This window comes from Mastigoproctus giganteus, chromosome 8, assembly GCF_048544385.1.
Source record: "Mastigoproctus giganteus isolate SK-2022 chromosome 8, ASM4854438v1, whole genome shotgun sequence".
In the NCBI taxonomy this organism is placed as follows: Eukaryota; Metazoa; Arthropoda; class Arachnida; order Uropygi; family Thelyphonidae; genus Mastigoproctus; species Mastigoproctus giganteus.
Genome location: NC_143582.1, coordinates 54,496,282 through 54,519,514, shown reverse-complemented (window position 1 = coordinate 54,519,514; position 23,233 = coordinate 54,496,282). Strand labels below are relative to the sequence as shown.

Genomic DNA, 23,233 nt, shown 5'->3' with positions numbered 1-23,233 from the left:
CTTCATTTGCCACCTCGAAGCCCATCTGCTCAACCTTTCCAAATCCTGTTGCAGCAGCATAGTGTCAGTAGTGTCCTTGACAACCCTGCCAACCTTCGTATCGTCTGCAAACTTGGACATTAAGCCTGATATACCATCATCAATATCATTTATAAATACAGAAAACAATAAAGGCCCCAATACTGAACCCTGAGGGACTCCACTAATAACATTAGTCCACGATGAGCAGTGTCCATTGATTACCACTCTCTGTCTTCTCCCCCTCAACCACCCCTTTATCCATAGCAGCAACTTGCCTCCAATGCCACACTGCTCCAATTTGTGCAGCAGTCTTCCATGTGCAACAGTATCAAAAGCCTTTCTAAGATCCAAGTATATAATATCAAAGTTATTCCCTGCATCCAGTTCTTTTGTGACTGCATCATAGTATCCAATCAAATTGGTCAGGCAAGACTTCCCCTTAACAAAACCATGCTGTGTCCTAGCTATAACTGAAGTCTTGTCTAGATGATCCTGCAGTGCTTCTTTCACCAGTGCCTCCATTAATTTTCCGGGAACAGAAGTTAAACTCACAGGTCTATAATTACTTGTGTCAGCCTTTGATCCCCCTTTGTGAATTGGGGTCACATTTGCACATCTCCAGTCAATGGGTACCTCCCCTGAGTCCAAGGAAGCTCTCATAATTATGGCTAAGGGTTTGCTTACCTCCTTTGCTGCCTCCTTTAATATAACTGGATAGATCCCATCCACCCCAGGTGCCTTTCTTGTGTTTATCTTCAACAATTTCTCCTCCACTTTGCTCTCAGTTATTACAAGATTCTCTAGCTTACTGCTAGAGTTGAATACACCTCTGGCATTCCCCTCCCTGAATAACTCCTCATGTGTGAATGTCGATGCAAAATATTCATTTAGTTTGTTAGCTACCCGAGCAGGGTCATCAACAGTTGACCCATCGATCTCAAGTGGACCAATCTGATTCATCCCCTTCCTTCTAGAGTTTACATAAGTAAAGAACTCTTTGCTGTTTTTCTTCGCATCCCTTGCCAAGGATCTCTCGTAATCTGCCTTCGCCTGCCTAACCTCCTTTGTAACTTGGTTACAGATCAACTTGTATCTATCATAGGCATCCGTGTCACGTGTTAATTTGTATGTATCCCATGCATTTTTCTTCTCTGCCATATGCCTCATTAGTTCATCTGACAACCATTTAGGCCTAAACCTTGAACAATATTTCTTAGTTGGTATGTAAAGCCTAGTAGCTTCCACGATAAGTTCTTTGAATGCTTCCCATTTTGAATTTGCTGTTGGCAATATCATCAGTTGATCCCACTGTATAGAATTTAAATACTGTCTCAGTCCATTGTAGTCGCCTTTACGAAAGCAATACCCCTTCCCTTTACCCCTAATGGTAGTTACCTCTTTGAGTAACTCCCACTTCAGCACACTGTGATCACTGCCACCAAGTGGTTCATTTATCTGCAGATTCTTAATGCATGAAGAATCACTACTGATAATCAAATCAAGAGTATTACTCCCTCTAGTTGCCTCCCGAACATGCTGATGTAGAAAACAATCATCCAATAAATCCACAAAAGCCTTGCTACTGTGTGAGTGACCAGCCCCCAAATTCCAGTCAATATCTGGGAAATTAAAATCCCCCATTATAAGACTCTCTGATTTACTGGCCCACTCTATTTCTCCGAACAGTTTCTTATTATACTCATCAGAGTCATTAGGCCTATAGCACACTCCTACTCTCAATTTTGATCTCCCAATGCTTATGTCACACCAAACTGACTCGACACTGCACTGTCCAGCGATGTCGACTGGCTTCACTTCCTTGGATTTTATGTGTTTCTTAATTAATAGCATAACCCCTCCTCCCTTCCTATCCTGTCTATCCTTTCTGTACACATTGTACTCCCCAAATTCCAGTTCTGCATTTCTTATATCTGTGTGACACCACGTCTCTGAAATCCCCACAATATCTGCCTTTGATGTTTTGAGCAATACCTCAAATTCATCAAATTTATTTACTAAACTCCTAGCATTGGTGTACACACAAGTATACATGCACCTGTTCTTTTTCTTAGCTACCCTAACACAACCCATGTGTTTACTTGTACCCCAATGATTCCCAGCAGTCTCTGAAATATCCTGCATCTTATTTTCCAGGCTGCGGCTCATTCCAATAGAAGCAGTGCAAGAATCACTTTCACCTCTGCCAGTGGCTACTGTTAATCTATTAGTCCTTGTATCCCCCCAATCTAGCAGTTTTCCGACCCACCTAACATTGCCTCGATAGCATCAGCAAACATTCTTGCACCCTTTCTATTTAAGTGTATCCCAAATAAGAATGATAGTGGAAGACTACCATCCTGCAGATAATTTGGGCTTGACTTACGTTATCGTACAGATGGTAGCTCCATATCCAGCTTTGCAAAGAACTCAATTTAACCATGGGAAAGACTTCTCACCACAATTCCATACCATCCACTAAACTCAGTGCCAGAAAGTACAACCTTGAAGTAATGTTTACTGCATCAGAAACTGCCAAACAACTGCTCAGATTCTTCCCCAGGTGGTCATACGAGTCCAGATTAACTAGATATCTAAACTGGATACAATGAGCCATACACCAGACAGAACAAAAGAAACTTTCCACACAAATATTTGAACTCAGTTTCAAATAAGGACCCTCTGCAAAATCACACTGCATGCCTTTTGATTTGCAATGGTGACATACATATTTTTAAGAGATGGTGTCTCAAAACAAGTCTGGAGTCTTCCCATCCCTGAAAGCATGGGAACAGTATAGCTTGGCAATAAAGACTCATAGCAGAGTCTTTACCCTCTGCCTAGAACATATCCTTCTCCTAATGGACAATCTCACTAAAATACACTGTTCTGTGTGCATTCATCTTACAGCCCTTGGCACAATTCTCTAACTGTATTCATGAACAATTGCTAATCTTTAGTGTATACATTTAGCATTAGTATTAATAGATGCATATGATGCAAGAAAGCAAGCTTATACAGCATCAGCCAAAAAAAAAAAAAAAACACTTCTTGTTTAACCATTTATTCACTCCAAAAGTTTGTCTAGTTCAGCCTTGAATTTATTTAAGATGTCAATTTTCACAACAATAGATGGAAGCTTGCTAAAGCAATCAACCACCTGCAGGCTAAATGCAAATTTCCACACATCTGTTCTACAATTGTCTTTCCTCAATTTGAATTTATGTCCTCTCCAGTGTGGAATATGAGCAAGAGGAAGAATCCCATCAGCATTGAGCTTGCTCAAATCATTGAAGGAGTTCATCATCAGCTATTTTCAATGCACTGCAGGATGAAAGCCTCTAAAGCAACTTTCCAGCTCCTTCTGTTTTGTGCAATGGCCATCCATTTACCACCCACAAACTCGAATTTCATCTGTCCATCTCCATCGTTGTCTTCTAGATTTTCTTTTAGATCCTCTTGGGTACCATTCTGTTACATTCTTAGTCCAGCTGTCATCATGTCTTCAAGCTATATGTCCTGCCCAAAACAATTTCAGTTCTTTGGTTTTAGTAAGAATGTCCATTATTTGTGTTTGCTTCCTAATCCACGTGTTTCTTTTCTTATCTAACAGTCTGATTCCTAATATAATTCGTTCCATTCTTCGCTGTGTGGTTTTCAGCTTCTCTTCCATTCTTTCGGTGAGTGCCCAAGTTTCACTTCCACAAGTCATGATGGGAAGTATACACTAGTTCATAATTTTATGTTTCAGACAAATTGGGATATTGCTCCTCAGTATATGACTATATTTCCTGAATGCTATCCATCCAAAATTTATCTTCTCTTGACTTCCAGCCATTTATCATTATTACAGCTAATGACTTGTCCCAGATAAGTATATGACTCCAGCTTTTCAATTACTGCTCCTTCAATGATTATATCCCTTTCTATGGCATACTTATTCATCATTACTTTTGTTTTAGCCATATTCATTTTTAGTCTGAAATCCTTATTAACTCTGCATAACTGATTAAGATTTTCCTCTAATTCTTTGGGATCGTGGCTTATGACCACAATGTCATCTGCAAATCGTAAATGGTTTAGGTACTCTCCATTCACATTGACTCCTTTCTGCAGCCAGTTTAATCTTCTGAAAGCTTTCTCAAGGGCAGCAGTAAGCAACTTAGGAGATATTGTATCTCCTTGTCGAACTCCTTTCTCAATTTTAAATTTGCTACCGTCTTTGTCTAGTGTAATAAAGGAGGTAGCATTCCCATATATTTTCTTCAAAATCATAATATATAGGGTATCTATTCCTTGTCTTTCCAGTGCCCGAAACATTGCCTTAGGCTGTATGGAGTCGAATGCCTTTTCATAATCCATAAATTTCAGCCATGATGGTGTTTTATATTCATTTCCTTTCTCCACTAGCTGTGATATTAAGTGAAGGTGATCCATAATTGACAATCCTGTCCTAAAGCCAGCTTGCTCTTTCAGTTGATTCTAATCAAGTATTGTTTCTAATCTGTTAGTAATGACCCTTGTGAACAACTTGTAGATGTGGGATAACAAGCTAATTGGTCTATAATTTTCAATTTCTGATTTATCTCCTTTCTTATGCAGCAGAACTATGATTGCATTATTCCACTCCTTAGGTGTCACATCTTTTCTAATGCATTTTGTGAAGAGCCTTGCCAGTTTCTCTGCCATGTCTCTTCCTCCCAATTTTAACAACTTTGCAGTAACTTCATCTTCCCCTGGGGCTTTCTGATTCTTTATTTTCTTCAATGCGAACATGTTCTACCTCATTAGGAAAGATATCGGGTATGTCATATGTGTTACTAATTTGTGATCCATCTTCCCCACTGCTGATATCATTCCCTCGTTCCTTGTATAATTCTCATAGTAGTTGTCTGCTGTTTGAATTATGCCTTCTCTGCTATTTACAAGCACACCCTCGCTATTTTTCAGTTTCAGTATCATTTGTCTTTCTGTATTACTGCTCATGGCTGCGATTTAAATCCCTTGTTTTCCTTTAATGCTTGCTCTACTTTTCTTGTGTTATATCTTCTTATGTCCTCTCTGAGTCTCTTTCTAATGGCTTTGCATAACTCGGTATACTCAATTTTATCCTTGTCAGTATTTATCTTGCTCTTCATTTGTTGTCTTCGGTTCATCATGACAAGTGTTTGTTGACTAATTTTTTCTTCTTTGGATTTCTTTTTACCTATAGGTTTCTTGAGCTTTATCACTTTCAGAAAGTTTTAATATTCCTCATCAATATCTTGGTCCTTAATAGTCTGCAGAAGCTCAAACTTGTTCTTAAGTTCCAGTACATACTGCTTTTTCTCTTCTTCTGTTATCTCAAAGACCTTCGTATTATTTACTCAAGTCAGTTCTTTCCTTTCTTTTCTTACATTTATATCCAGTGTGCATCTTACCATTCTGTGATCACTTCCAACATTTACCTTGTTCATAACAGTAACATCATTCACGATATATCTTCTGTTAGTGAGGATGAAGTCGATTTCATTAGTTGTTAATCCATTTGGGCTCTTCCATGTCCACTTTCTGTTCACTCTTTTCTTGAAAAGTGTTTATTACTGACATTCCTTGAGATTCTTCAAATTCTGCAAGTCTTTCACTTCTTTCATTTCTTTCACCAATTCCAAAATCTCCTATAGTTCTCCTTTCTGCACTGTTTTGTCTCTTTCCAACCTTAACATTGAAGTCCCCCATAATGATAGTGTAGTGGGTTTTCTGCTAATCTAAAAGACTCTGAATGGCTAAGGTAAAGAAAGCCAACACGTGAGTGACGAGAAATGTCGGATAACTTACGAGGAAAATTAGTTTCCCGACACCGGACTCCAGCGCTGCTCGCTTGGTAAACAGACAGTAGGTGTTATCGGTCTGGAGCCAAAATCGAGAACGATATATTGATTGATAGGTAGGCATGGCAAACGATGAAATGATTGGCGGTGGGCATGACAGATGACAAGCTACTGTGTAGTCATTGGTTGGCATTATAATGCGTATTTATGAGTAAAGAATGGTGCATAATAGTTTTGTGATGAACGGTAAACAGGTAATAGTAGCAATGAATCTTTTAAAGATGGAAGAAATTTGTAATGAAAATAAAACATTGGTTGATTTTTTGATGAAAACTAAATTAATAAAAGTTTCGCTCTATTCATTTTTATGTTCTTCATAATGTTTTTTTCTCATTATTAAAAGCAGATTTTTGGAGTTCATGAGTGTTTTTACTATATTGCTGATTTAGGTTTGGTTATGAAAAAAGGAAAAGGTTTCTTTATTTTTCATTGTATTTCGTACTGTATATATATATATTGAATAGCTATTGAGGTGTTGACTGACGTTATGATACATGTGTATCTACAGGAGTGTCTTTAAAATTAAAAGTAGAGTAATAAAAAATTAATATTTTGTTAATAAACAATTTATGTGCTAATCCACCCATGATTCTAAAGAAAAAAGGTTACTTCAGGTTACTTCCACTTGTTAGGTTAGGTCAGGTTACTTCCACTTGAACCCCTCCATTTCAGGAGGGGTTCAAGTGGAAGTAACCTGACCTTTTTTCACCATTAGGGCATATTATTGAACAAGAAAATAAAAAAAAACAGTCATAAAAAAATTTATTTTTTTATGAATGTATTTCTAAAAATGATTGTGATTCTAAAGAAAAAAGGTTATGTAACCCCCTCCACTTCGGGAGGGGTTCAAGCTCCCACTGGATTCAAGTGGAGGTAACCTGACCTTTTTTCACCATTATGGAAAGCGTTCATTAGGGCATGTGCGATTAGGGCAAGTTACCATTAGTACTTCTGAATGCTACTAAAGTGATACTAAATTGATGTTATTGTGTGTTGTGTTCGCACACCAATCAGCACATCGTTTGCCACGCCTACCTGTCAATCAATATATTATTCTCAACTTTGCTCCAGACAGATAACACCTACCGTCTGTTTACCGAGCGAGCAGCGCTAGAGTGCCGTATCAGGAAACTAATTTTCCGCATAGGTTATCCGTAAGTTACCTTTGCCCTCTCAATTTTGGTGTACATTTCTTTAAACTCTTCATCATCATGGCTCGATGTTGGTGCATAAATCATTATAACCTTTAGCTTGTGCCTCTTAGAAATCCTGAGTAGTAGTCTTGGCACCCTTGGTGATGTACTTTTGATGTACTTTGCACTTGTCAATGTTAAACTTCAGTTGCTATCTCTCAGCCCATCTGCTCATCTTTTCTAGATCCTGTTGCAGTAGTGTACCATCCTTACTATCATTAACAACCCTACCAACCTTGTTTTATCATTAACAACCCTACCAACCTATTGCCTGTTTGTTTGTTATGTCAATGAAACATATTAATAATTTGTGTTTGTTATGTCAATATTACATAACATATTACACAAGTGTGACTGTCATTGACAAATAAAGTTAGGGCTATACTCATAAAACTACCACTTTACTCTACTACTACTAATACCACAACTCTTATATTACAATCATTCTATTTCTTAGAACATTGATTAGCAGCTCTTTCACAATCATAAACACTATTAAAAGTAAAATGATAATTACATTTTCTTGGCAATGTTTTGTGATAAACTTCTATCTGTTGTTGTGGAAGTTGATAGCTTAAATAAATTCAAGGAAGAACTAGAAAAAATACTGGAGGGTATGGATAGGTAAAATGGGAGGTGTTTGTGTGTTTTTTTTTTTTTTTTCTATACATGCTTGCTTCCTTACGTCATATACCACTGCTAATGACAATACAGTTCTAATTGCAGTAAAGCGTTGATAATCAAAACTAACTGGGACCGGGAATAGTTCGGGCTTCCAATTTGTTCTGATTTTTGAACTTATCAAAAATACTGTTCTGGAAAAAAAAGATTTAGTAAGTTCAGAAATAAAATCACTAAGTTGTACTTAAATATTTTTATTCATAGGTAACAAAACAAATAGAACTTTCAGCCATAATAATGCATATGTATAAGCTTTAAGGAAAATAATTACTTATTTTCTGCTGCACCATTTACAAAGTTTGTTTCTTTACTCTCTCACTCTTTCCAGCAAGAGTAGTTGAGGTGGGCAGCATTCAGTTTGTTGCTCATACCAGGCTATCACAGTCTCTAGCGTGGCGAATGCCTCGGCATGCATAGGCCCAGTGTTGATGTCATTTTCTTCATCGTCCATATATCATTTTCAGGAGCTGTAGTTTCTTTTACATTCACAATTTTTTCTTTACATTTAAAATAGGACACCCTGTAGTATCAATATCATTTTCTATCCATGCTCTTGCATCACCTTTGCAATCTTCAAACCCAGGGATTGACTGAAACAAGTTGATCATCTCATTCATTTGACTCTCATATCTTTCAGTTCGATTCTGCTCATCTCCTACAGTTTCTTCTGCAATAGGCCACAAATATTTTTCAAGCATTTTTTAAATTCTGTGCAGTGAGTGATTCCCAGGCATCAGCTGACAGGTAGCAGCTGTCCTTGAGACTGAGTTTTTTTGAAAAAGCTACGATGCTTTCTGCTAAAGTAAACAACGCAAAACATTTTTTGTAGATTCTCTTCAACTTTTCGATGACTCCCTGGTCCATCGGTTGGAGGAGTGCAGTAAAGTTTGATGGAAGAAACATGACCTCAAATCCGTCATCTATTTTGTTTAATTGGTCTTCTGAAGGATGTGATGCCACGTTGTCTAGGATAAACTAGACCTTGCCCATTTTGCCTTCTCGTTCATGATACTTTTTGACATTCAGAATAAAATCGTTTGTAAACCACATTAGACTACCAGGTTATGTTTAGTTAGTACTGTAATTAAGCTATGTAGGTAGGCGTAAATTTTTATTTTGCTAAACTGTGGATAATATTCTTACGATTTTCACGTATCATTTAATTTTGTTAATTGGTCAGGTAATAAAAGTGTAAGGTAAGTTTGTGCTTTATATCTTCATTTTTATAGCCTAGAATTGCTGTTTAATAGAATCAGAATTCAATTTGCAAACATGATCACACAACACACTTACTGTAATTATTTTATGGCACCAGCATAAAAAAATAAAATGCTGTCTAGTTTGAATTATTGATGTTTCAAATTACTGATGTTCGGATATTTGACGCTCTACTATAATATGTATATCTTTAAAAGATACAGAGTTTATATAAATACAACTTCTTTTGAGTTAAAAAAAAAAAAAAAAAAAAAAGTGGGGTTTTTTTTTTTTTTTTAGTTGAAAAGAACATTTACATAGGAAATTATTTTCCCAAAGAATAAAAACAAAAGATTTTAATCACAGTAAAAAAAAAATTAAAAGAATCTATTAATTTAACTACAAAAATTAACAATTAGAATGTTAAGCACATAATGTGACTGTTTCAGAATTAACATTAAAGAAAATTTAACTTACGGATAACATACAGGCTGGACTAATCAATACCAAATGGATTTGGTATTGATTAGTCGGAAAATTCAGAAGTACAGATCTTTCCTGATTAACCAAGAGCTGTTTATGAAAAGTCATGCTTGCAGTATCTCCCATTATCCTGTAATATACAGTATTTATACATTATAAATCAACAGGGATTACCTTTATTTTAGATATAGGAAGCTTCTTTTCCAACTCTCCTAGTCCAACTCGCTAGTAATTCTTGAGGATGGCGATATCTATTTTGTAAACCAGGTGGGACATCTTATTTCTTTTGGTCCTATAGCTGGACTTTAGAGTTAAATTTAGGGGTCTAATAAAATTGGATATGGGGGGGGGATTATTCTCTACATTCCTTAAGTCGGACTAGAACTTTTCGGGCGTCATGTTCACAGGAATAGAGAAACTCACAATTAATCCGAAACTTTTGTCTTATGTTCTAGTGTTTGTTCTTCACGCATGCGTATAAGTGACCAATCGTCGGACAATAGGAATGGCCTACGGATATTGACTGAAGTTTCATGTAGTTTCATCTCTAAGGTTTCTGCAATAAGTAGTTTGTGATAGTTGTGTTGAATATTTATAATTTTTGTTTCATTAAAGCTGAATGAATGTCGTTCATTTATTGCATGGAACAAAAGTTCCGATGCATTTGAACGACCCGCACGCACAGAAGCTTCGTGTTATTTTGCTCGAAGGTGTGCCACTCCCATGGTAGATCCTACATAAACAGCGTTTATGTAGGATCTACCATGGGAGTGGCACAGCTCCCCTCCCCATATCCAATTTTATTAGACCCCTAAATTTAACTCTAAAGTCCAGCTATAGGACCAAAAGAAATAAGATGTCCCACCTGGTTTACAAAAATAGATATCACCATCCTCAAGAATTACTAGCGAGTTGGGCTAGGAGAGTTGGAAAAGAAGCTTCCTATATCTAAAATAAAGGTAATCCCTGTTGATTTATAATATAATAGAATATAGGAATTATCGAGCACTTAATAGCTCTCAATTATCAAAGTATTTATACAGTATGTTGATGTTAAGAATTTTGTTTGTGTAATACTTTACATGCAGAACAAAAAATTCTGCTTTCATGGAAATCTGGATTACAGTAATGCATTTTGGTATCACGAACAATAATAACTATATTCTTGTTCTTCTTTTTATAAATATTTTAAAGTAACTTTATATGAAGCAACTTTAAGCATGGCTTTCCTATATCGTGGCTGAGTGAACGGTACTGCATTGCTCACTGTATTATGAATATGTCTAAGAAAAGTAAACATATATTGTTCTTCATCGATGATACAACTGATATTGAAATGTTAAGGATGTTAAGTACACCATCCTTTTCACGCTGTCATAGTATTATGAAGGCTATGAAACTATTAAAGTTTACATTTGTGCTGATCATGTTTGACTCCCCTGATCTAGACTATGAGTTGCAGGGTATCCATAGAAAATTTTATGAGGAACAAATAACTTTCCTAGAAGACTGGAAGAGAACAGTAAAATTACCATCATCATTCAACTTTTCCATTTGGCACGGGTTGAGTCCCTATTTAGATATCAATCTCCATTGTTGTCTGTCTCTTGAATCTTTCATCATTTGTTCATAGCTCTGAAAGCCTGTATTTTCCTTTACGCATTGGAGCCATTCTCCTTTGGGTCTTCCTGGTGATCTCTTATCTCCAATTTTTGCTGTCAGTACTACATTAGGCAGCCTGTGTTGTTTCATCTGGTTCACATGTCCAAACCACTGAAGTTGTTTTTGTAGATCTGCTCTATTATGCTGCATTGAAAATTTAGATCTTTTCTTACTTGTTCATTAGTTTTATGTTCTCTCCAATTTGTTTTATTCATTTTTCTTAGTATCTCCCTTGATACATTATCAAAATAATGTATCAAGATAATTTTTTTAAAAAATTATTTTTTGCCTTTCTTTATTATTTAAACTCTGCCATTGCCCGTCCCAAGCCTGGATGAGAAAGGAGGAGGGAAGGAGCATACCTCATGTAAGAAAAACCTGTGTTTGGCTGCTCTGGCCGACAGTACCTGGGATGGGCCCCTTGCTGGGTTACAGGTGAAGATGGAGGATCTATCATCAGCAACAGTAGAAGTCTTAACTCTTCTTAACTCTTCCAAGATACTGGTCCATCTAAATTGTGGACTATGCAGCAGAGGAATGGCAAGAAGGCTGCATTAACTGCCTTAGACCCTATGGATCTCACCCAAAATTACCAATCGTCCCAAAACTAGAAACACGTTTTGTTGTTAATTAACGTTTTGCGGATATACATATTCATTTATCAGTAAATGTAATACAAATTAACGTAAAATGACGACAAATTCTCCATATTTCATACCTTCAAATTACAGAAGAAATTCTAACGATATGGATAGTGGAAAGGTGGTACTTCAAATACTGTATGTAGTTTTAGTTCAAAAACCCATATATATATATATATATTATTTATACTCTACAACGGCCCAAAAGGACCAGAGTAGTTTCCAGCTTCAGTGAACCAGCGCTACAGTTAATTAACAATAACAAAATTACACAATTTTTAATACTATTACTAGTCACATATTTATATATATAAGCATTATAATAGCCATATATTTACTAGTTACATATTTATATGCATAAGCTATAATAACCATACCTGACTTGATGAGAAAGGATTCGCGGGTACAAAATTACGATATGACAACTTCCTAAAAGTGTGTACTTGAAAAAGATAGCGAAAACAAATTGGCATATTTAGTTTGTTTACACGACAACTTGATAAATCTCAGAAGGACAGTAACAGCACATGTAAAACCATTCTAACTAAACGGCCACTATTACACACGTTTATCTGCTAATGTAACTAAACGGAAATAGAAACCAACGCCCCCATTTCAGGCAGATATTTCTGTTTTTGCAATAACATAGCTTTTCAACCTTTATACATTACAACCATATAAATGTAGACTACAACTTCCCATAAAAGGTTTCAGCTCATAACTGGTCCGACTCACTCCAGTCTCTGCTTTTTTACCAAACCACAGTGGCAGTGTAGAAAAGGGTACCCCTAGTCACAGAGTAGTAAGATATTATGAGCCATATGGAGCAAGGAAATCCCAGCCAAAAAAAAAAAAATTCTTGAGTTACTCTAAGAGAGAGAGAAGGGAATCACCAAGAAAGAGAACAATGATGATTTCCGGCTCATATTATTAGCCATATGTTGCAAGGAAGCCTGAGGCTTTTGCTGCAACAGCCAAAAAAAAAAAATTTCGATTTACCCTGAGGGTGAGAGAGAGAAGTACAAGGTAATCACATGTTACTACTATGTTAGTAGTAAGATATGTTACTACTCTGAGCCCTTAGTCACATGACGACCATGTCGGGTGCGCCACAAGAGAATTTTTTTTTTTTTTTTTTTAATAAAAACCCCAAACACAGCAGTTATTAGAACCTATAGTACTAAACACTGTGCGTAGGTTGAAGGCTCACAAGAAGAAAAGATACTTATTGACATTAGACTTAAATTTCTTTGGGTTGTAATTGTCAGGAAATGCATGTGAAGAGGTTTTGTTCCAGAAAACGGACGTTGAAGTAATAAATGAGGAAGAAGAAAAGTTGGTACTGTGGTTTGAAGTTAGCCTTAGTAAAGGCATATGACGCATGAAAGCAAGCTTATATAGCATCAGCCACAAAAAAAAAAAAAAAACCTTTCCCGTTTCACCCATCCATTTGCTCCAAAAGTTTCTCTAGTTCATCCTTGAATTTATTTAAGCTGTCAACTTTCACAACGACAGATGGAAGTTTGTTCCAGCAATCAACCACCCGCTGGCTATAGGCAAATTTTCGCACATATATTCTACAACTATCTTTCCTCAATTTGAATTTATGGCCTTGTGAAGGTGCGGAATCTGACCAAGAGGAACAATCCCATCAGCATTGAGCTTGTTCAAACCATTCAAGGCCTTATACACCTCAATCACATCACCTCGCAGGTGCCTAGTCTCCAGACACTGTAATTTGCAAAAGTAAGCCTTTCTTCGTAAGAGCAACCCTTTGTTGCTCTTACGAAGAAAGAAAGAAGTACTCGTTCTACTTGCTCAACATCTTTCCTAAATTGAGGCCTCCGGACTCTTTTCAGTACTCAAGGTGCGGGCTGGCCATTACCATGATACTTCCACCAAAATTCATTGTTAGGAGGATACAGCCAGGAAGGAACTGTTCCCATGGCATTCATGACACAGAGGAACGGCCACAGACTGGTACAGTGCAAAACTCGACTCGTGTCCATAGAACTGTTTTCCACTGTTCTACAGTCCATGATTCGCGATCCTTACACCATGTTAATCGGCGTCTAGCATTTGTTGATGCGATCAGTGGCTTTTGAACAGCTGTATGCCCATTGTAATCCATATCATGGAGTGTCCTTCGTATTGTTAGTGCTGACATTAGTCCCAATGATCTCGCAGAGGGTTTGTGTGACTTGAGACAAGGGCAAATTATGATTTGGCGCACAGTTCTTTGCAGAATTCTCTTGTCCCGTTCTGTTAGTTTTCAGGGTTTACCAGACCGTTTTTATGGAGTTCAATCCCATTTCTCTTCCATTTACATATGACGTCACTGACCACCCACTGTGGATCCCGAAGTTTTTTCCATGCGATGTCTCGTACAGAACAATTATTTATGTGGCATCCTACTATCATTCCACGTTGGAAGTCTGTTAATTCTATTGAACATGTCCTCTTGCATGCCCACTTTCGCAATTGTCTGGTCGAAGACCAGTGTGCATATTTATAGCAGGTTCTGTGACGTGCTGCATGCATAGGAACTGTTTCCTTATCCATGGAGGGGTGTCCGGATATTAATGGTAGGGCAGTGTATTCCTCTGTACAGTTGTTCGTTGTATTCATCAGAATCATTAGGCCTATAACACACTCCAACTCTCAACTTTGCTTTCCCAGTGCTTATGTCAACTCAAACTGACTCAACACTGCACTGTCCACCCATGTATCCACTTCCATTTGACAACGGAATAACCAGCAATATTGTTAATAACAACAGAATAACTAGTTAAGCAGGCGTTCACTAAAATTTTTGCAAACAAAAACTCAACGTTTGCGTATGGTGGCGGACGAGCTTCGTGCTGCAGTGAGGAAAATAAGTATGACATTCTTAGTCATCAGGATCTCTCTCTCTATAAACGAAGGGTGATAGCAGACTTCCAGTTCCTATATAAACTCCTCCATAAGAAGAATAAATGAGGGGAAAAAAATTTGCTTCTGCAAGTTTGCAGTTGGACAGTAAAAAGGATGATGACTGGTTGTGGCACGTGTTCAGACTGCTTTGTAAGAGAAAGTAGGAATTATAGAAGCCAATTCAGAAGAACAATATGCATGGAAGTATCTATAGAAAAAGAATGCAGCAGGAACAAAACGTCTAGAGACAGAAAGTGAAGAGAGAGACTGTTAGAAATGAGTTATTAATTAGCCTAACTGCCCTCTTTCGAATAGAATCTGGAAGCCTGAGAGAGGTTTCAGGGGGCCGCCCAGATGTGAGAATGATAGTGATAGTAACAGATGCACGTGATGCAAGAAAGCAAGCATGGGCTTATGCAGCATTAGGCAAAAAAAAAAAAAAAAAAAAAAAAAATCAATTTCACACATCCATTCCCCCTGAAACTTTGTCCAGTTCCTCCTTGAATTTATTTAAGCTATCAACTTCCATCACCACGACAGATGAAAGTTTGTTCCAGAAATTAACCACCTGTTGGAGTAGCATACCGGCCTCATTGTCATTATACAGCTGTCTTTCCTCAATTTCAATTTATGCCCTGTCAGGCTCTTAACTGAGCAAGAGGAAGAATCCCATCATAATTCATAGTGCTCAGCCCATTCAAGACGTTATATACCTCAATCAGATCACCTCGCAAGTACTTAGTCTCCATCCGCTGCAATCTGCAGAACTTAAGCCTTTCTTGGTAAGAGGACTCCTTCGTTGCCCTCACCAACCTTGTTGCCCTTCTCAGTACACGCTCAAGAAACTCCGCAACCCTTCTAAAATTAAGCCTCCAGACCTGTATGCAGTACTCAAGGCGTGGCCTGACCATTGCCTTATACAAAGAGATAATCTCTTCCTTTTCCCCAGTAGCAAAACTGCTATATATCATTGACAATACCCCATGACCTGCTCTGGTAGCCTGTCTGCATTTCTCAGAAAACTTCATATCTGACTGCACAATTACCACCAGGTCTTTTTCATTCTCCACTACCGCACAGTTGGTATGTTACTCGTAGTGTAGTACCGCACAGTTGGTATGGTACTCGTAGTGTAGTACCGCACAGTTGGTATGGTACTCGTAGTGTAGTACGGCACAGTTGGTATGTTACTCTGAGATTACTGCTACCCATATGCATTTGTCAATGTTAAACTTCAGTTGCCACCTCTCAGCCCATCTGCTCAACTTTTCTAGATCCTCTTGGAGTAGCGTACCGTCCTTATCATTCACAATCCAACCAACCTCCGTGTCGACTGCAAATTTGGACATTAAGTCTGGTATACTTTCATCAGTATCATTATAAATAAAGAAAACAACAACAGGCCCAATACTGAATCCTGGAGGACACCAATAATAATATTAGTCGACGAAGAGCAGTGTCCATTGATTACCACACTCTGTCTTCTCCCAATCAACCACACTTTTATCCATTATAGCAACTTGCCCTTAATGCCATACTGCTCCAATTTGTAGTCTTCCATTGCAACAGTATCTAAAGCTTTCCTAAAATCCAAGTATATGATATCAAAATTACTTTTTGCATCTAGTTCGTTTGTAACATCATAGCATCCGATGAAATTTGTCAGACAAGACTTTCCCTTAACACACCCATGCAGTGTCTAAATCATTACTGCAGTCCTGTCTAGATGAGCCTGCAATGCATCTTTAACCAGTGTATTTTCATTTACTTTATTTCATTTTCATTTTTTAGTTTCATTTCATTAAATAAAGTATTTTCATTTTTTAATTTCATTTCATTAAATGAAGTATTTTCATTTACTTCAGTGGCAACTGAAGTTTAATATTGACAAATGCAAAACACTGCGTATGGGTAGCAATAACCGAAGAGAAACGTACCAACCGTGTAGTACTACACTCAGGGAAGTGGAAACTAAAAGAGACCTGGGAGTAATTGTGCAGTCAAATATTAAGTTCACTGAGTAGTGCAGACGGACTGCCAGGGCAGGTCACGGAGTGTGTCAATTTTGCTAGCAAGGACAGGGAGGTGATTATCCCGTTATATGGTCAGGCCACACCTAGAGTACTGTGTACAGGTCTGGAGGCCTCGTTTTAGGAAGGATGTAGAGTTGCTACAACGAGTACAAAGAAGGGGAACAAAGGGGTGCTCTTACCAAGAAAATCTTAAGTTCTGCAAATTGCAGCGCCTGGAGAGTAGGCACCTGAGAGATGATCTGATTGAGGTGTATAAGGCCTTGAATGGGTTGAGCAAGCTGAATGCTGATCAGATTCTTCCTCTTGCTCAGATTACTCACCTGAGGGGACATAGTTTCAAATTGAGGGAAGATAGTTGTAGAACAGATGTGCGGAAATTTGCCTTTAGCCAGCAAGTAGTTGATTGGGGGGCTTCCATCTTTTGTTGTGGAAGATAATAGCCTAAATAAATTTAAGGCTGAGCTGGACAGGCATTTGGAACGAATGGAAGAGTGAAATGGTTTTGTTTTTTTTTGTTTTTTTTTTTTTTGGCTAATGCTGCATAAGGTCGCTTTTTTGCATCGTATGCCTCTATTAATGCTAATGCTAATTACTCCTGTCACCCTTAGATCCCCTTTGTGCATTGGGGATACATTTGCACATCTCCAGTCTGTGGGGACCTCCCTTGAATCCAAGGATTGTGTCATATTTATGGCTAAGGGTTTTCTCACTTCCTTTTTCATCTCCTTTAATATAACTGGTTGGATCCCATCAACACCAGGTGCCTTGCTTATGTTGAACTTCAACAATTTGTCCTCCACTTTGCTCTCAGTTATTAGAAAATCATTAAGCACCCTGTTACAGTTTGATAAACTTTCGGCATTTTGATAAACTTCCGCCGTACCATAAAAGATGATGGTAAGGCTGATTTGCGATTTGTACTGAGTGAACTGCTGTTTTCGGAAAAGAAAAGTAACACCGAAAACGAAAGAGAAAACCCAGTTTTTTTGATGGAGAGGGGGAAATATTTGTAATGTGCTTATGCCAAGAGAAATTAGAAGTAAGGGAAATCCCCAATATGGATATATGATCTTGCCCAGAAATAACAGTGTCATTGAAGATAAGCATAGGAGGTGAAGATTCATTTTTGAGAGATATAATGTAGGACTGAGTTTTAGAAGGATTGAAACTAACCAATCAATTTAGACTCTGTTTTAGATTTAAATTCTTTTATCAACTTTTACACATTTTTTTTTCAACTTTTACACATCTGCTTCAAAAGAAATCGAACATAAGTGTATTTTCATTTACTAGATTGCTTCTTTTCCGATTTTAAATATATTTATTATTTGTTAATGGTACTTTACAACTGCTTAATTGTATTGTTATTTTGTAATTTCAAATGTATTTCACCTTTTGAATTTTACTTTTTTCTAATTACTCTGTAATCTTTTAAACTGTATTCTGGTTGGTTTCATTTCTTTAGGCATGCAGCGTTAATGGGGTGTCTTGCTCTGTTTTGCATGCAGTGTTAAATAAAATATTTAAAAAATAAAATAATAAAATATAGGGAACACAATTTACAAACAGAATATATATACGACGCAATATGGTCAAGGTCACCGATGCGCCTAAAATCCTATAGCAGGTTGCCAGAGCAGGTCATGAGGTATTGTGAATGATATACAGGGTGTTTCAAAAATGATGGTCAATAATTTAAAGGTGAACGTACAGACTACAAAATGCAAAAAAGCCTAGTAAACATGGGTCCTTAAGTGAATCGTTTTCGAGATATTGTATATTTCTAATTGGGATCCACCACTGACAAGGTGAACTGTACAGAGTTTGGATCTACCACTGACTTGTTTGTTTAGGTCAGGTTATATCATTCTCTCCGTTTCCCCTCTCTCAATGCTCTGAGACGTAACAGGCATACTAGTACTTGTCAATGGAAAGTTAACATGGAAAGAGGTTACAGCAACAAAGGGTATGTGGACATGCACTTCATGTATGGTAAAGCCAAAGGCAGTGCACTCGAGACTGCACATTTGTACAAGAAGCATTTCCCCGCCGAAGGCAGCCCTAAAGGCGTACATTCATCAGGGTACATCAACGCCTTAAAGAATATGGGCGCTTCACACATGGAGGACGAGTAGGTAGGCTCACAAGCATAACACCTGATGTTGAGAAAGGGTGTTAGAAAGAACATCCTGTAACATCTGTTAAATCCTGTGGTGTTGAAACCAAAAATTAAAAATGTATTATCTTAAGTTTAATAAAACCACTCTTAGCACAGGATTCACAGCTTTTTGCTTAACTAGTGCTCCCATTGTCAGTGGCGTATCGTAACAGAAAATGTGCATTATCTCTAAAACGGCTCATTTGCGGGTCGATGTTCACTGGGACTTTTTTGCTTATTTTAGTTTCTACTTTTCACCTTTAAATTATTGACCAACATTTCTGAAACACCCTGTATAGGGATTTTACTAGTAGAGAAAAGGAGATGATTATCTTTTTGTATAAGGCAATGGTCAGGCCACGCCTTAAGTACTGCATAAAGTTCTGGACTCCACATTTTAGGAAGGATGAAGAGTTGCTTGAGCATGTATAGAGAAGGGCAACAAGTTAGTGAGGGCAAACGAAGTTCTGCAAAATGCAGTGGCTGAAGACTAGAAACCTGCGAGAAGAGGTGTATAATGCCTTGAATGAGTTGAGGACGCTGAATTCTGATGGCATTCTTCCGTTTGTTCAGATTACGAACTTGAGGGGCATAAATTGAAACTGAGGAAAGACAGTTGTAGAATAGATGTGCAGAAATTTTCCTTTAGCCAATGGGTTGTTGATTGCTGGAACAAACTTCTATCTGTTCTTGTGGAAGTTGATGGCTTATAATAAAATCACGGAGGCACTGGATAAACTTTTAGAGGGAATGGATGTGTGAATTTTTTTTTATTTTGACTTATGCTACATAAGCTCCTACGCTTGCTTCCTTGCATCATATGCCGCTACTACACTGGCGTGCAAAACGTAAGGACCAACACTATTTCTAACGGTTACAACCACAAAATCAAACGAAACAGCCTGTGGCGATTTGCATAACCGTGGCCGTTCAGATTTGCATAACTGTGGTCCCATGCAAAAATTTGAATTGTTATGAAGTTGCTCACATAAACAGATAAAAGCAGCAGTTCAGCAGTTACGTGCAAATTACCAAATAGTGAGCACGATTGTTATAGACGTTCCATTTCATACAGTGCTAAAGACAACGAAATAGCCAGTAGACAACAAGACATCTGGATGACTTTACCCGGGGTCGAATAATTGGGAAGTTCAAAGTGCGAGGAGTGTGGCTGCAGAGTTCGGCATCGCCCATAGCATCGTCTCACGTGCGTGGTGGGCCTTGAGAACGCCAGGTACAGCTGCTCGAAGGACCAGTGGTGGTCGTCCACAAAAAACAATGCCCAATGATGACCGCTATATACTCCTACAGGCCAATAGGGACCGACACCAGACAGAGGGATCTATTGCAAACCAGCTGCACAGTACGTAGGTTATCGCAGTTTATTGTGACCAGGCGACTCCAAAAAGGTGGATTGTTTGCCCGAAGACCAGTACGCTGTGCCCCTTTAACACTTGCCCATCGGAGACACCGTTTACAATTGTGCATCGAACACAAGGCCTGGACAGCAGCGCAATGGCGTAAGGTATGCTTTACTGATGAGAATAGATTCAGTCTCAGTAGCGATTCTGGACGTCAGATAATCTGACGAGAGGTTGGCACACGGTATCACCCCGCAAACATCACTGAAAGGGATCGATATGAAGGTCGAGGTGTTCTAGTCTGGGGAAGCGTTATCTTGGAAGGACGTACACAACTCCAGATACTGGAAGGCGGTACTATAACCGGTGCACGCTACTGTACTGAGGTAATCCTTCCCCATGTGCATCTATTCCGAGGTGCCATTGGACCCGAGTTCGTGTTTATGGATGATAACGGCACACCCCATCGCACTGCAGCTGTTGATATGCTTTTGGAAAGTGATGACATTGTTCGTATGGATTGGCCTGCCCGTTCCACCGATCTAAATCCGTCGACCACATAGGGGGGGCTCTGAGGAGACATCTAGCGGCACGTACATACCTACCAGAAAATGTTCACCAGCTGAAGATGGCACTGACAGAGGAATGGACGATGTTACCGCAAGAGCTTATCAACAACATTGTTCTAAATATGGACAGGCGGTCATTTCTCCTACTGAGGACCACATCTTCCCTTTGGCAGTAATGCATCTGTATCATGACAGCCAGTGCTATGTTGCCATTTTTTGAATAAAATCCCTCTGTACCGTTTTGTTCCCGTTGTTGTGTCGGTGTTGTATCCTTCATCATTTCTGTACCTCATGAGGTTCCTTTGGTACAGCTTTGCATACCAGTGTACTACTACTACTACTATTACTACTACTACATTAATTATTAATACTACTACTGCTACAATAATTATTATTACAACTACTACAATAATTTTTATTACAACTACTACTACTACAATAATTATTAATACTACTACTACATGCGTCGGGATATTATTAAAAGCAAAAAACATTTTAATGTGGTATGATTTCGAGGGCCATTTCCATATTCCTACTCATATTTATATATACATCAATGAGACAAAACATTATGACCACCTACCTAATATGATGTTGATTCTCCACATGTACCCAAAACAGCTAGTACCTCACGGGGTATGGACGCTACAAGATTTTTAAATGTGTCTTGTGGTATCTGGTACCAAAACGTACACCGCATATCCTTTAACTCCTATAAGGTCCGTGGTTGAGTAGCCGCAGATGGGAGTTGCACTTACAACACAAACCGCAGATCCTTGATGGGTTTGATATTTGGGGAATTTGAAGGACAGGACAATACCTGGAAGTCTTCCTCATGTTCCGCGAACCAGTCCCGAACAATCTGGGCGGAGTGGCATGGCGCATTATCCTGCTGAAAGACAGCACTACCAGAGTGGAAGACCGTTGCCATGAAAGGGTGTACCTGGTCAGCAATGATGTTTAGGTAGGTAATAGACGTCAGAGTTCCCGGCACATGGATGACTGGACCCAGATTGTCCCAGCAAAACATCACTGCCACCGGCTTGTGTTCGTCCCATGGTGCATCCAGGTGCCATCTCTTCCCTAGGTAAACGACACACACGTACCCGGCTGTCCACATGGTGCAAGAAAAAAAAAAAAACTATTATATTTAGGCCACCGGAATAATTAAATTCATCTGCTGTGCTGTGTCTTATGTCTGTTAATTGCGTGTGTTCTATGGTCGATTTTCTGTTTGCTGGACGAAAAACCCCCAGTTTCTGGGGGGGAGGGGGAACCTTGCTTTCTACACCTTAGACTGACTAACTCAGCCACAGAGTGAAAAAAGTCCATTAAAGTTCCTCACATCTTCGACGGGATTCGAACCCAGGCCTTTTCCACCCAGTGTTGGGAAGACGGTGATGATACCACTGTGCTACTCGCGCAGACAGCTATATGGTGCAACAGAAAACGTGATTCATCCGACCAGACGACCTTCTTCCAATCACTCAAGGTTCTGTTTCGATGCTCGCGTGCCCATTGTAGGCGCTGTCGCCAGTGAACCGCAGTTACCATGGGCTTTCGCAGCGGCCTGCGGCTATGCAGCCTTATTTTCAACAGGGTTCTACGGACTGTCTGTTGTGACACATTACTTCCGTCACCAGCGAGTTGCACCACAGTCGCCCTTCTGTTGCAACGTGCCATCCGGGAGAGCTTTCGCTCACCTCGAGCATCGATGAGGAGTCGTCGTCCAACACCTCGCCAGCGATTTGTGGGTTTCCCTCCTCGGACCACTTTCGGTAGGTACTAACCACGACTGACCATGAACATCGCGCCAGCCGTGCCGTTTCGGATATGCTCTGATCCAGTCGTCTGGCCATTACAATTTGGCCTTTGTCAAACTCGCTTAAGTCCGCTGCATAAGCATTTGCAGACGACCTCGTCCTGATGCTGGAGGAGGACAGCCGGGCACAACTGGAAGCCACTGCAAACCGGGCAATTGACTCCCTGCAAACGTGGGCGAAACAGAACCACCTAACAGTATCACCAACCAAGACATCCTCAATACTCCTCAAGGGTTCTCTCGACACGAGAAGGCCACCACAAATCAAAATAGAAGGAACCACGATTAAACTAACTACAGAACTGAAATACCTCGGAATCGTATTGGATAAAAAACTTATCCTTTACCCCCACATTTCATCTATCTCCAGAGAAAGATCAGGAACTACTCAGCCCTCATAGCAAGAGTCACACGAAAAGACGTATGAGACGGCAGGGATTTGGTACAACAAAGCAACCACGGCTGTGAACAAAAGGAAATTAGAACCAATACAGCGTAGCATCTTGCTCACCATCACAAGAGCATGCTGCACTGTCAGCTCTCATGCGCTGCAGGCCCTGGAAGGATCACTCCCCCTGGACCTGGAAATTGTCTGCTGCGGCATGCTCTTTCAACTGTCCAGAGGTAAAAGT

General features: G+C 39.0%; 1 protein-coding gene across 1 annotated transcript in view; it reads right to left on the bottom strand.

Moving 5' to 3' along the window:
• ABCB7 (ATP binding cassette subfamily B member 7) overlaps positions 1 to 12,371 on the bottom strand; it is a 226,022-nt gene extending 213,651 nt beyond the window's left edge. Inside the window, exon 1 of the mRNA XM_090379365.1 lies at positions 12,123 to 12,371. Coding sequence (XP_090235491.1) covers positions 12,123 to 12,218 — 96 coding nt within the window. The 5' untranslated portion in view covers positions 12,219 to 12,371. The remainder of the gene's footprint in view (positions 1 to 12,122) is intronic.
• Between the last annotated feature and the right edge of the window lie 10,862 nt (positions 12,372 to 23,233).